Below are 15000 nucleotides of genomic sequence, written 5' to 3'. Positions count from 1 at the left end.
CAATAGTCACTCCCTATTTTTGATTCCAGTCCTTCCGTCACAAAATACCAACTATTAATTTCTCTCATTCTTTATTTATTTGTTTACTTGTTCGATATTCGCAAACGGGATTTCATTCATTTTTTTATATTGTCTCTCCATTCATTCATTCATTCATTTATATTTATTGTCTTAATTCCTTCATTCATTCATTTACGGAAGTTATGCGACGTAGCAATGGGTATGAATGGTCTTGGATTCTCATATTCAGATACAGAATAAAGTTTGTTTTTTTGTTTATCAGTTATTTTTTTCATATTTTTTCGATCTCATATTCAGATACAAAATAGTTGTTTTTTTGTTTATCAGTAATTTTTTTTTCATATTTTTATTCGTTTTTTAATGCTAAGGATGAGAATTTATTTATGTTGATATTGATTTATTATTTATTTTTACTGATTTATTTTAGGATTATAGATCGTGAAAAGATAAGAATATGTTTGATTGACGTCTTTCCATTTATGTAAAGGATAATCACCCACTCAAAAGAAGAAAATTTAAGAAGAAGAAGAAGAAGAAAGGAAGAAAGAAAGAAGAAGAAGAAAAGAAGAAAGGAGAAAAAATAAAAGATAAATAAGAAGAAGAAGAAAGGAAAAAGAAGAAAGAAGAAGAAGAAAGGAAAAAGAAGAAAGAAGAAGAAGAAGAAAAGAAGGAGAAAAATATTTAAAAATGAGAAGAAGAAGAAGAAAGAAGAGGAAAAGGGAGAAAGAAAACGAAAAGAAGAAGAAGAGGAAAGCAAGAAAACGAAAAAGCGGAAGAAAGGCAGAAGCAGAAAAAGAGGAAGCCCACAACCCGGACTCCTCTTGGGTGTCACGCCCCGGGGCCGCCTCCTCCCGGGACGGCCCCCAGGGAGGTGCCCCGTCGGCTCGCTCCCTCGGGGCTATTTCGGGCGGAGTCTAAAAGCGACGCTGATGGTGGTCGGGTCGGGCCGCCCCTACCTGCGCCCGCTTCGTCGTCGGTGGGGGCGGGGAGGGGGAGGGGGGAAGGGAGGGAGGATGTGGGTGGGATGGGAGGGGATGGGGGTGGGGGAGGTGGGAAGGGGGATGTAGGGTGGGAAGGGATGGGTGGGTGGGTGGAGGAGGGTGGGGGTGGGGGTGTGGGTGGGAGGATGTGGTGGAAAGGGGGAGGGGGAGGGAGTGTGGGTGGGAGGATGTGGCGTGGGAGGGGAGGATGTGGGGTGGGGAGAGGGAGGGGGAGGGGGAGGTAGTGTGGGTGGGTGGGAGGGGAAGGGGGAGGGGTGGAGGGTGGGAGGGGGAGGGGGGGAGTGTGTATGGGAAGGGTGAGGGGTGGAGGAGGGTGGGAAGGGGGAGGGAGTGTGGGTGGGAAGGTGTGGGGTGGGAGGGGGAGGGGAGGGAGTGTGGGTGGGAAAGTGTGGGCGGGGTGGAGGGGGAGGGAGTGTGGGTGGAAAGGGGAGGGGGAGGATGTGTGGGGTGGGAGGGGGAGGGGGAGGGAATGTGGGTGGGAAGGTGTGGGGGTGGTAGGGTGGGAAGGGGGGGAGGCGGAAGAGGGTGGGAGAGGGTGTAGGAGGGGCGGGGTGGGAGTGGATGAGGGTGAGAGGGGAAGAGGGAGGGTGTGGAGGAAGGGGGAGGGAGTGGATGAGGGTGTGGGGGATGGGGAGGATGAGGGAGGGGCGTGAGGAGAGTGTGGGGGAGGCAGGGCAAGTGTGTTTGTTTGTTTACGGGAGTGGGAAAACATTTGTATCTGTACGTGTGTAAATGTATAGATAGACAGACAGACAGACTGACTGATAGACAGACAGACAGACAGACAGACAGACTGACAGACAGACTGATAGACAGACAGACAGACAGACTGATAGACAGACGGACAAAAAGTCTTAAAAGAGAGACAGACCATACTACAGACAGACAAACAGACGGAAGGCAGACAGACAAACATTGACAGGCGCAGTTCCGTTGCAGTTGGGAAATTGTATTAGTCGCATCTTAAGGGAAGGAGGTGGGCGCCGCAGCCCCTCCCTGGACGCCTCACGGGAGATTTGGATATATATATATATATATATATATATATATATATATATATATATATATATATATATATGTATGTATGTATATATATATAGGTGTGTGTGTGTCTGTGTGTGTCTGTGTGTGTTTGTGTGTGTGTGTGTGTGTGTATGTGTGTGTGTGTGTGTGTGTGTGTGTGTGTGTGTGTGTGTGTGTGTGTGTGTGTGTCTGCGCCCGTGTCCGTGTCCGTATCCGTATCTGTCCATCCGCCTGTCCATCTGTGTGTGTGTGTCTACATTCCCGCCCGCATTCCCGCCCGTCCCCGCCCGCGTGCCAGATTGCGGGCGCGTGGGCGTCGAGGCGGACCTCCAGAGGGCCTCGCATGTCGGGCCACTGCGCCTGGCACCGCGGAGGTCAGCCGACGCCCCTCATGGACGGCGCGGCACGCACGACAGGCGGCGAGGACCCTCCCCTCCCCCCCTCTTCCCCCTCCCTTCTTCTCTCTTCTCCTTGCTTCTCCTTGCTCTTCTCCTTGCTTCTCCTCTCTTCCTTTCCCTTCCCTTCTCATCTCTTCCCTTTCCTTTCCTTTCTCATCTCTTCCCTTTCCTTTCCTTTCCTTTCCTGCCCCCATGCTTCTCTCCTCTCTTCACTTCCTTTCTTCCCCCTCCCTACTCCCCATCCCTCCCCCTCAATTCTCTCTTTCCTTCCCTTCCTTTCTCCTCCCTTTCCTTCTTTTCCCATCGTTTCTCCTCTCTGTCTTTCCCTTCTACTTTCTTCTGTCGCATTCCCTTCCCTTCTTTTCCCCTTTCTTCCCTTCCCTTCCATTCCCTTCCCTCCCCTCCCTTTCCCCTCTCCTCTCCTCCCCCCTCTCTCTCCCCTCCCTCTTTCCCCTCTCCTCTCATCAATTCGCTCTTCCCCTTTCTTCCCTTTCCCTCCCTTCCCTCTTCCCCCTTCACTTCCCTTTCCTTCCCACCCCTTCCCTGTTCTTCCCTTTTCCCTTCTCCTCTCCTCCCTTCTTCTCCCCCTTCCTCCCTCTCCCCCTTCCCCCTCCCCTCCCTTCTCCTCTCCTCCATTCTCTCTTCCCCTTCCTCCCTCTCCCCCTTCCCCCTCCCCTCCCTTCTCCTCTCCTCCATTCTCTCTTCCCCTTCCTCCCTCTCCCCCTTCCCCCTCCCCTCCCTCCCCTTAAATGGGTGATTTTGTTATTCCGTTTTATTGTTGTTCTTGTTTTTGTTGTGTTGTTGGTATTCATGTATCTATTTTTGTTATTCTCTTTGTTGTCTGTATTATTGTTATTATCATTATCAGTATTATTCATTATGTATATTGTTGTTATTATTATAACTTTCATCTGTTTATTTATTTATTTATTATTTATTTTTTATGCTTTTCTACGTCGTCCTTCGTGTTTCTCAAGTTAATGTTCCACCAAGTTGCTGAATTCACTATGTGCATAACACATACTTCATTTTATAACCCTATTTTCTCTGTCTGTCTCTGTCTTTGACTCTAGGTTCTCTGTCTGTCTCTCTGTCACTGTCTCTGTCTCTCTCTCTGTCTGTCTGTCTGTCTGTCTGTCTGTCTCTCTCTCTCTCTCTCTCTCTCTCTCTCCTTTCCCCCTCTCTCTCTCTCTTTCCTTCTCTCTCTCTCTTTCCTTCTCTCTCTCTCTTTCTCTCTCACTCCTCCCCCTCTCTCTCTCTTTCTCTCTCACTCCCTCCCTCCCTCCCTCCCCCCTCCTTCCCCCTCCTTCCCTCTCCCTCCCTCCTCTCTCCCTCTCTCTCTCTCTCTCTCTCTCCTCTCTCTCCTCTCTCTCTCTCTCTCTCATCTCTCTGTCTCTGTCTCTCTCTCTCTCTCTCTTTCCCTCTCCCTCCCTCCCTCTCATTCTCTCTCACTTTCTCTCTCTCCCTTATTCTTTCTCACTTTCTCTCTCTCCCTCATTCTCTCTCACTCTCTCTCTCTCTCTCATTCTCTCTCTCTCTCTGAGTGCGTGTCTGTGTGTGTCTTAGTATGTGTCCATTGGCGCTATGATTACAATTGTTATGTTTGAACCGTTTTTGTTTCTTTTTGTTCTTCCTTGTCTGTGTTCTACAAGGGTTGGCACTTGTCTCAAGCACAGGCGTCTGTTCTTCAAGGAGTCCGTCGAGAGAGAAGGAATATTGTTATTGAATATAGAATAGTTGCGAGAAGAACAGATTTGGTATCCTGTTCTTGCGGCTGTGGGAAATGTGTTATTTTGTTCTCCTTGTGGTTAGATTTCATCCTATCTGTTCACGCAGCGAGATGTGATTTGTTCTTTTGTTCTCATTGTTGGCTGTGATTTGTTCTTTTGTTCTCATTGTTGGCTGTGTTGCATTTTTTTTCGGAAAATGAAAAAGAACACGATTTGTTATAATCTTCCTGTTCTATTTCCTCTCTATGTGTTCAAACGTCACTATATATTTTTTTCTTATATATATATTTTTTAATATATAAAATTATTTTTTGTATAATACATATTTTTTTTTTATATTTAATATATATGTTAAACATTCCTCTATTTTTTTTCTTATATATATTTTTTCCTCATCTGACGGAATCCTCTTTGAATCCGGTAATTATAAAAGACAAATAATTACACTGCATAAAAAAAAATAAATATATATACAATTATATTCGTATCGTAGACACACCTTTCACATCTCTCTTCTTAGTTCTTTCCTTCTCTTCTTCCTATTATTTCTCCTTTCCCTCTTTCTCCTGACGAAGCCCCTTCTCGCGGCCAATTCCCCCCCCCCCTCCTGCCTGACCTCGACCACCTCCCAGGGGCTTCTGAGGGCGCGGGGGGGGGGGGGTGCCAGCGGGCCAGGCACTCGGGAGGGGAAGGCACGCGGGGGGGTTATTATTATTGTTGTTATTTTTTCTTTTTCTTTTTATTTCTTCTCCGTGTTATGATTCTGTTTCTTCTTCTTTTCCCTTCTTTTTATTCCTTATTATTATTATTCCTTCTTCTCCTTATTATTATTCTGTTTCTTCTTCTTTTTATTTCCTCTTCTTATTATTCCATCTTCTTCTTATTATTATTCTGTTTCGTCTTCTCCTTATGATTATTATTCTGTTTCTTCTTCTTTTTATTCCTTCTTATTATTATTCCTTCTTCTCCTTCTTATTATTATTCCTTCTTCTCCTTCTTATATTATTTCCTTCTTCTATTTCTTATTATTATTCTGTTTCTTCCTTCTTATTACTATTCCTTCTTCTCCTTATTATTATTCTGTTTCTTCTTCTTTTTATTCCTTCTTCTCCTTATTATTATTCTATTTCTTCTTATTTTTATTCCTTCTTCTCCTTATTATTATTATTCTGTTTCTTCTTCTTTTTATTCCTTCTTCTCATTATTATTATTCTGTTTCTTCTTCTTTTTCTTTTTATTCCTTCTTCTTATCACTCCTCCATCTTCTTATTATTATTCTGTTTCTTCATCTTATCATTCTTCTTCTCCTTGTTCTGTTTATTCTTTCTAATCATTCCTTCTTCTTCTTTTTATTCCTTCTTCTTTCTATTCCTTCTTCTTCTTTTTATTCCTTCTTCTCCTTCTTCCTCATTACCCTAATCCCCAGTGGAGTCGGGATCCGAACCCTCGAACTCAGTGTCATGAAGAAGGGTTTACTGTCATGACGTCATGGCTTCGGAGCGGCTGCTGGGCGAAGGAGGGAAAAAGGGAGGGAAGGAGGAGAAGGAGGAGATGAGGAAGGAAGGGTAAGGGAGGTGGGATGGGGGGAATGAGGAGGGGAGGAAGGGAGGAGGGAGAAGTGAGGAGGAGGTGAGGAAGGAAGGGAGATGGGTAGGGGGGTATGGGAGGAATGAGGAAGGGAGGGAGGAGAAGGAGGAGGTGAGGAAGATGAGATGGGTAGGGGGATGGGTTGGAGGGAAGGGTGGAATGAGGAAGAAAGGAGGGAGGGAGGAGGTGAGGAAGGAAGGGGTAGGGAGATGGGTAGGGGGGATGGGAGGAATGAGGAAGGGAGGGAGGAGAAGGAGTAGGTGAGGAGTAGGTGAGGAGAAGGGTGCCATGAGGAAGGGAAGGGTGCCATGAGGAAGGGAAGGGAGGAGAAGGAGGAGGTGAAGAAGGAGGGATATGGAGATGGGTAGGGGAATGGCTTGGGGGGATAGGAGGAATGAGGAAGGGAGGGAGGAGAAGGAGGTGAGGAAGGGAAAGGGAGATGGGCAGGGGGGATAGGAGGAATGAGGAAGAGATGGAGGAGAAGGAAGGGAAAGGGAGATGGGTAGGGAGATGGGAGGAATGAAGGAAGGAGGAGGAGGAGTTAAGGAGGAGATGAGGAAGGAAGAAGGAAAGGGAGACGGGTAGGGGGGAAGGGGGGAAGGAGGACGGGAGGGAGGAGAAGGAGGAGGTGAGGAGGAGATGAGGAAGGAAGGGAGATGGGTAGGGAGGATGGGAGGAATGAGGAGGGGAGGGAGGGAGGAGGGAGAAGTGAGGAGGAGGTGAGGAAGGAAGGGAGATAGGTAGGGTGGATGGGAGGAATGAGGAAGAGAGGAAGGAGGAGGAGGAGTTAAGGAGGAGATGAGGAAGGAAGGGGTAGGGAGATGGGTAGGGGGAAGGGTGGAATGAGGAAGGGAGGGAGGAGAAGGAGGAGGTGAGGAACGAAGGGAGATGGGTATGGGGGATAGGAGAAATGAGGAAGGGAGGGAGGGAGGAGGTGAGGAAGGAAGGGATAGGGAGATGGGTAGGGGGAAGGGTGGAATGAGGAAGGGAGGGAGGAGAAGGAGGAGGTGAGGAACGAAGGGAGATGGGTATGGGGGATAGGAGAAATGAGGAAGGGAGGGAGGGAGGAGGTGAGGAAGGAAGGGATAGGGAGATGGGTAGGGGATGGGAGGAATGAGGAAAAGGGAGGAGAAGGAGGAGATGAGGAAGATGCAGATGGGTAGGGGGGAAGGGAGGAATGAGGAAGGGAGAGAAGAGAATGAGGAGGGAGGAGAAGGAAGGGAAAGGGAGATGGGTAGGGGGGATGGGAGGAATGAGGAAAGGAAGGGAGGAGATGGGAGGAGAAGGAGGAGGTGATGAGGAGGGGGGGGGGCAGGGGGTATAAAGAGCTCTATTTAATGAGGGCTTACTTTGATTTTTACGCTTGGGTGTAGAGTGACTTATGTAAGCAAGGTGTTAAGTGGCTATTTAACTAAGGTGTACGTTGGTTGTTAAGGCGGAAAAGTGGTTGTTTATCGAGGGATTTGGCGGTTGTTTAGCTGGGTATATAACTGGTTTATTAGGGCGTGAAACTGCTGTGAAGTGTCTGTTTAAGTAAGGCATAAAGCGGATACTTTTATTTTTTCTCTTCTTAGGAACAGGACGTTTGACATTTTTACGTTTTCCTTTTTTCAGTGATTTTTGCGTGTTTTTTGTTTTATGTTTTGTTTTTTGTTTTGTGTCCAGTAATTCTTGTGTTTCCTTAATTGTTTTCCAGTGATTTTTGCGTTGTTTTTTTTCTCTTTTGCTTCCAGTGATTTTTGCGTTTCCCATTTTTGTTTTGTTTTGTTTTGTTTCCAATGATTTTTTGCGTCTCTTTTTTCAAGCGAAATTTCCATCTTTTTTTATAATTTTGTTTTTGATTCAAGTGATTTTTCCGTGTCCTTTCATTTTATTCCCAGATATTTTTTGCGTCCCCTTATCTTTTTTATTTCCATTCCAGCTATTCCCTTTCCTTTTCTTACGTTTTCGCTTCGTTCCCAACCCCCTGGAACGCCCTCGTCTGACCCCGCAGCCCCCCCTCATCAGCCCTTAACGCCTCCCCTTCTCTCCCCGCCCGCAGTGCCGCGGCCGCCCACCAACCTCACGATCCAGAGCAAGAAGGGCAAGGTGGTCTTCGTGACCTGGGAGCCTCCGGTCATCGGCGAGTACTCGGCCTTCAAGCTCAAGGTCATCCCGCTGTCGGAGCCGCAGAACAGCAACAAGAACATCATCGTGACGGAGAACCAGCTGCCGCACCCGATCAGGGAGCTCACCCCCGGCGCCTCGTACAAGCTGCAGCTGTTCACCATCTACGGGAACAAGGAGAGCGACGCCTACGTGGAGACCAACTTCACCACGCGTGAGTCCTGGCTTTTCTTTTCACACTCTCTCTCTCTGTCTCTGTCTCTCTCTCGCTTTCTCGCTCTCTCTCTCTCTCTCTCTCTCTTCTTTCCTTTCTCTCTCTCTCTCTCTCTCTCTCTCTCTCTCTCTCTCTGTCTCTCTCTTTCTCTCTCTTTTCGTGGGGTTTCCTTTTCCGCTTCGTTTGCCTTCTGATTCTCTTTCCCTCCCCTTATCCGCCTTCCTTGTCCTACGCTATCCTCCTCCTCCTCCTCCTGTTCCTCTTCTCTAACTCCTCTCCTGCTCCTACTATTTCTCCTCCTCTCCCTCCTCCATGTTCACCTACCCCTCTCCTCTTCCAACTCCTCCCTCCTCTTCCCCCTCCCTTCATCCTCCTCTTTTTTATCCTTCCCCCTCCTCCATCTCCCCTCTTCCTTATTCATTCCTACCCCTCCTCCCCCTCACCCCTCTCTTCGTCCAATTCCTCATCCTCTTCCCCCCTCCCTTCCTCCTCTCTCCTTCTCCTTCTCCTCCCCCCTCCTTATTTATTCCTACCCCTCCCCTCCCCCTCCCCTCTCTTCGTCCAATTCCTCATCCTCTTCCCCCCTCCCTTCCTCCTCTTCCTTCTCCTTCTCCCTCCCCCTCCTTATTTATTCCTTCCCCCTCCCCCTCCCCCTCTCTTCGTCCAATTCCTCATCCTCTTCCCCCCTCCCTTCCTCCTCTTCCTTCTCCTTCTCCCTCCCCTCTTCCTTATTTATTTCTACCCCTCCCTCCCCTCCCCCTCTCTTCGTCCAATTCCTCATCCTCTTCCCCCCTCCCTTCCTCCTCTTCCTTCTCCTTCTCCTCCCCCCTCCTTATTTATTCCTTCCCCCTCCCTCCCCCTCCTTTTAATATGGCTTTCCTGACGTCATAATTCTTCATTGGCTTTAGTGATCTTATTCTTCTTGACATCTATCTTAATATAATTGTATTACTCTCGCCATGTACATATTTTTTATATATTTAGTGATTGGCTTTTATTGTCTTATGAATTACCAGATTATCTATCATAAATATTTAGTCATAAATAGAAATATTTAGTCATTGTTCCATTTTTTAAAAATGTTTAGTCATTGTTCCACTTTTTAGAATATTCAGTCTGTTTCAAATTCCTTATGAATTTCCTGATCAGTCATATATCATTATTTTTTTCTTTAGATATTTAGTAATGTTTTTCTCAAATATGATACCGATTTTAATGGTCACATAACAAACTCTTAGTATGTTTTTTTTTACTTCTTCTTTTCATTGTCCTTAGCACTTATTTCTTCTTCTTTTTATTGTCCTTAGCACTTATTTCTTCTTCTTTTTATTGTCCTTAGCACTTACTTCTTCTTTTTATTGTCCTTAGCACTTACTTCTTCTTTTTATTGTCCTTAGCACTTACTTCTTCTTTTTATTGTCCTTAGCACTTACTTCTTTTTATTGTCCTTAGCACTTACTTCTTCTTATTTTTATTGTCCTTAGCACTTACTTCTTCTTCTTTTTGTTGTCCTTAGCACTTACTTCTTCTTTTTATTGTCCTTAGCACTTACTTCTTCTTTTTATTGTCCTTAGCACTTACTTCTTCTTTTTGTTGTCCTTAGCACTTACTTCTTCTTTTTGTTGTCCTTAGCACTTCTTCTTCTTTTTATTGTCCTTAGCACTTCTTTCTTCTTTTTATTGTCCTTAGCACTTACTTCTTCTTTTTATTGTCCTTAGCACTTACTTCTTCTTTTTGTTGTCCTTAGCACTTACTTCTTCTTTTTGTTGTCCTTAGCACTTCTTCTTCTTTTTATTGTCCTTAGCACTTCTTTCTTCTTTTTATTGTCCTTAGCACTTACTTCTTCTTTTTATTGTCCTTAGCACTTCTTCTTCTTTTTATTGTCCTTAGCACTTCTTTCTTCTTTTTATTGTCCTTAGCACTTACTTCTTCTTTTTGTTGTCCTTAGCACTTACTTCTTCTTTTTGTTGTCCTTAGCACTTACTTCTTCTTTTTGTTGTCCTTAGCACTTACTTCTTCTTTTTATTGTCCTTAGCACTTCTTCTTCTTTTTATTGTCCTTAGCACTTCTTTCTTCTTTTTATTGTCCTTAGCACTTACTTCTTCTTTTTGTTGTACTTAGCACTTACTTCTTCTTTTGTTGTCCTTAGCACTTACTTTTCTTCTTCTTTTGTTGTCCTTAGCACTTACTTCTTCTTTTTATTGTCCTTAGCACTTACTTCTTCTTTTTGTTGTCCTTAGCACTTACTTCTTCTTTTTGTTGTCCTTAGCACTTACTTCTTCTTTTTGTTGTCCTTAGCACTTACTTCTTCTTTTTGTTGTCCTTAGCACTTACTTCTTCTTTTTGTTGTCCTTAGCACTTACTTCTTCTTTTTATTGTCCTTTGCACTTACTTCTTCTTTTTATTGTCCTTAGCACTTACTTCTTCTTTTTGTTGTCCTTAGCACTTACTTCTTCTTTTTGTTGTCCTTAGCACTTACTTCTTCTTTTTGTTGTCCTTTGCACTTACTTCTTCTTTTTATTGTCCTTAGCACTTACTTCTTCTTCTTTTTATTGTCCTTAGCACTTATTTCTTCTTCTTTTTATTGTCCTTAGCACTTACTTCTTCTTTTTATTGTCCTTAGCACTTACTTCTTCTTTTTATTGTCCTTAGCACTTACTTCTTCTTTTTATTGTCCTTAGCACTTACTTCTTCTTTTTATTGTCCTTAGCACTTACTTCTTCTTTTTGTTGTCCTTAGCACTTACTTCTTCTTTTTGTTGTCCTTTGCACTTACTTCTTCTTTTTATTGTCCTTAGCACTTACTTCTTCTTCTTTTTATTGTCCTTAGCACTTATTTCTTCTTCTTTTTATTGTCCTTAGCACTTACTTCTTCTTTTTATTGTCCTTAGCACTTACTTCTTCTTTTTATTGTCCTTAGCACTTACTTCTTCTTTTTATTGTCCTTAGCACTTACTTCTTCTTTTTGTTGTCCTTAGCACTTACTTCTTCTTTTTGTTGTCCTTTGCACTTACTTCTTCTTTTTATTGTCCTTAGCACTTACTTCTTCTTCTTTTTATTGTCCTTAGCACTTATTTCTTCTTCTTTTTATTGTCCTTAGCACTTACTTCTTCTTCTTTTTGTTGTCCTTAGCACTTACTTCTTCTTTTTATTGTCCTTAGCACTTACTTCTTCTTTTTGTTGTCCTTAGCACTTACTTCTTCTTTTTATTGTCCTTAGCACTTACTTCTTCTTTTTGTTGTCCTTAGCACTTACTTCTTCTTTTTGTTGTCCTTAGCACTTACTTCTTCTTTTTATTGTCCTTAGCACTTACTTCTTCTTTTTATTGTCCTTAGCACTTACTTCTTCTTTTTATTGTCCTTAGCACTTACTTCTTCTTTTTGTTGTCCTTAGCACTTACTTCTTCTTTTTGTTGTCCTTAGCACTTACTTCTTCTTTTTATTGTCCTTAGCACTTACTTCTTCTTTTTGTTGTCCTTAGCACTTACTTCTTCTTTTTGTTGTCCTTAGCACTTACTTCTTCTTTTTATTGTCCTTAGCACTTACTTCTTCTTTTTATTGTCCTTAGCACTTACTTCTTCTTTTTATTGTCCTTAGCACTTACTTCTTCTTATTTTTATTGTCCTTAGCACTTACTTCTTCTTCTTTTTATTGTCCTTAGCACTTACTTCTTCTTTTTATTGTCCTTAGCACTTACTTCTTCTTTTTATTGTCCTTTGCACTTACTTCTTTTTATTGTCCTTAGCAGTTACTTCTTCTTTTTATTGTCCTTAGCACTTACTTCTTCTTTTTATTGTCCTTAGCACTTACTTCTTCTTCTTTTTATTGTCCTTAGCACTTACTTCTTCTTCTTTTTATTGTCCTTAGCACTTATTTCTTCTTCTTTTTATTGTCCTTAGCACTTACTTCTTCTTCTTTTTATTGTCCTTAGCACTTACTTCTTCTTCTTTTTATTGTCCTTAGCACTTACTTCTTCTTTTTATTGTCCTTAGCACTTACTTCTTCTTCTTTTTATTGTCCTTAGCACTTACTTCTTCTTCTTTTTATTGTCCTTAGCACTTACTTCTTCTTTTTATTGTCCTTAGCACTTATTTCTTCTTCTTTTTATTGTCCTTAGCACTTACTTCTTCTTCTTTTTATTGTCCTTAGCACTTACTTCTTCTTTTTATTGTCCTTAGCACTTACTTCTTCTTCTTTTTATTGTCCTTAGCACTTATTTCTTCTTCTTTTTATTGTCCTTAGCACTTATTTCTTCTTCTTTTTATTGTCCTTAGCACTTATTTCTTCTTCTTTTTATTGTCCTTAGCACTTACTTCTTCTTCTTTTTATTGTCCTTAGCACTTATTTCTTCTTCTTTTTATTGTCCTTAGCACTTACTTCTTCTTTTTATTGTCCTTAGCACTTACTTCTTCTTCTTTTTATTGTCCTTAGCACTTACTTCTTCTTCTTTTTATTGTCCTTAGCACTTACTTCTTTTTCTTTTTATTGTCCTTAGCACTTATTTCTTCTTCTTTTTATTGTCCTTGTCACTTACTTCTTCTTCTTTTTATTGTCCTTAGCACTTATTTCTTCTTCTTTTTATTGTCCTTAGCACTTACTTCTTCTTCTTTTTATTGTCCTTAGCACTTATTTCTTCTTCTTTTTATTGTCTTTAGCACTTACTTTTTCTTTTTATTGTCCTTAGCACTTACTTCTTCTTCTTTTTATTGTCCTTAGCACTTATTTCTTCTTCTTTTTATTGTCCTTAGCACTTACTTCTTCTTCTTTTTATTGTCCTTAGCACTTATTTCTTCTTCTTTTTATTGTCCTTAGCACTTACTTCTTCTTCTTTTTATTGTCCTTAGCACTTACTTGTTCTTTTTATTGTCCTTAGGACTTACTTCTTCTTTTTATTGTCTTTAGCACTTACTTCTTCTTTTTATTGTCTTTAGCACTTACTTCTTCTTTTTATTGTCCTTAGCACTTACTTCTTCTTTTTATTGTCCTTAGCACTTACTTCTTCTTTTTATTGTCCTTAGCACTTACTTCTTCTTTTTATTGTCCTTAGCACTTACTTCTTCTTTTTATTGTCCTTAGCACTTATTTCTTCTTCTTTTTATTGTCCTTAGCACTTATTTCTTCTTCTTTTTATTGTCCTTAGCACTTACTTCTTCTTCTTTTTATTGTCCTTAGCACTTACTTCTTCTTTTTATTGTCCTTAGCACTTATTTCTTCTTCTTTTTATTGTCCTTAGCACTTATTTCTTCTTCTTTTTATTGTCCTTAGCACTTACTTCTTCTTTTTATTGTCCTTAGCACTTACTTCTTCTTTTCATTGTCCTTAGCACTTACTTCTTCTTCTTTTTATTGTCCTTAGCACTTGCTTCTTCTTCTTTTTATTGTCCTTAGCACTTACTTCTTCTTCTTTTTATTGTCCTTAGCACTTACTTCTTCTTTTTATTGTCCTTAGCACTTACTTCTTCTTTTTATTGTCTTTAGCACTTACTTCTTCTTTTTATTGTCCTTAGCACTTATTTCTTCTTTTTATTGTCCTTAGCACTTACTTCTTCTTTTCATTGTCCTTAGCACTTACTTCTTCTTCTTTTTATTGTCCTTAGCACTTACTTCTTCTTTTTATTGTCCTTAGCACTTACTTCTTCTTCTTTTTATTGTCCTTAGCACTTATTTCTTCTTCTTTTTATTGTCCTTAGCACTTATTTCTTCTTTTTATTGTCCTTAGCACTTACTTCTTCTTTTTATTGTCCTTAGCACTTACTTCTTCTTTTTATTGTCCTTAGCACTTACTTCTTCTTCTTTTCATTGTCCTTAGCACTTACTTCTTCTTCTTTTTATTGTCCTTAGCACTTATTTCTTCTTTTTATTGTCCTTTGCACTTACTTCTTTTTATTGTCCTTAGCACTTATTTCTTCTTCTTTTTATTGTCCTTAGCACTTACTTCTTCTTCTTTTTATTATTATCCTTAGCACGTTCCTCTCCCTGATTTTCAATGTATCTCGATGAGGTCTTGTTTATCTCAAAGACGGCTAACTGTTGCAAGAAGTTAGGTCAAGGGCGTTTTTGCAACATCATCGCCATCAGTGTCATTATAGAGTTGTTTTCGTTTCGCTTAGAGAGAGGGAGGTGGGTGGAGGGGGGTGGAAGGGAGGGAGAGAGAGGAGGTAGGAGGGTGGAAGGGAGGAGGGTGGGGAGGGGGTGGGTAAGGAGGTAGGAGGAAGGGAGGGAGGAGGAAAGGAGGGAGGGAGAGAAGAAAGGGAGGGGGGTGGGGAAGAGGTGAGGAGGAGGAGGAAGGGATAGGAAGATAGGTAGGGGGAGGAGAGGAGGGTGGGGAGGGGGTGAGGAGGAGGAGGAAAGGAGGTAGGAGGTTGTAGGACAGGGAGATGGGTAGGGGGGAGAGGAGGTAGGGAGAAAAGGAGGGGGGTGACGAGGAGGAGGAAGGGATAGGGAGATAGGTAGGGGGAGGAAGAGGAGGGTGGGGAGGGGGTGAGGAGGAGGAGGAAAGGAGGTAGGAGGAAGGGATAGGGAGATGGGAGAAAGAAGGAAGGTTGGAAGGTCGGGAGGGGGTGAGGAGGAGGAGGAAAAGAGGTAGGAGGTAGGACAGGGGGCTAGGAGGAGGAGGAAGGGAGGGGAGGAGAAAGGAAGGAGAAGAATAATGGAGGAAGGGAGGAGGGTGAGGGCGAGGAGGAGGAAGGGTAGGATGAAGGGACAGGGAGATGTGAGGGGGAGGAAGGGAGGGAAGGAGAGGAGAGGAGAGAGGGGAAAGGGAGAGGAAGGGAAATGAATGGAAAGCAAAGAGAAAGAAGAGAATAGGAATAGGAAAACAAGGTGAAGAAGAACAGATAGGTGAATAGGGGATTAGTGGAGAGGAGGGAGAGGAGAAGGGAAGAGAAGGAAGGACCAAAGAGGAGACAAGGGAGGGGCGAGGA

General features: G+C 42.6%; 1 protein-coding gene across 1 annotated transcript in view; it reads left to right on the top strand.

Annotated features, from left to right (window-relative positions):
• LOC113825691 (tyrosine-protein phosphatase 10D) overlaps positions 1-15000 on the top strand; it is a gene marked incomplete in the record, with an annotated part of 128876 nt that overhangs the window by 76872 nt on the left and 37004 nt on the right. The window contains 1 exon segment of the mRNA XM_070143460.1: positions 7802-8080. Within this exon segment, the coding sequence (XP_069999561.1) occupies positions 7802-8080 (279 nt within the window).

Source organism: Penaeus vannamei, chromosome 30 (assembly GCF_042767895.1).
Source record: "Penaeus vannamei isolate JL-2024 chromosome 30, ASM4276789v1, whole genome shotgun sequence".
Classification (NCBI taxonomy): Eukaryota; Metazoa; Arthropoda; class Malacostraca; order Decapoda; family Penaeidae; genus Penaeus; species Penaeus vannamei.
Note: the sequence above shows the minus strand (reverse complement) of the source record. Positions and strands in the feature narration are given on the sequence as shown.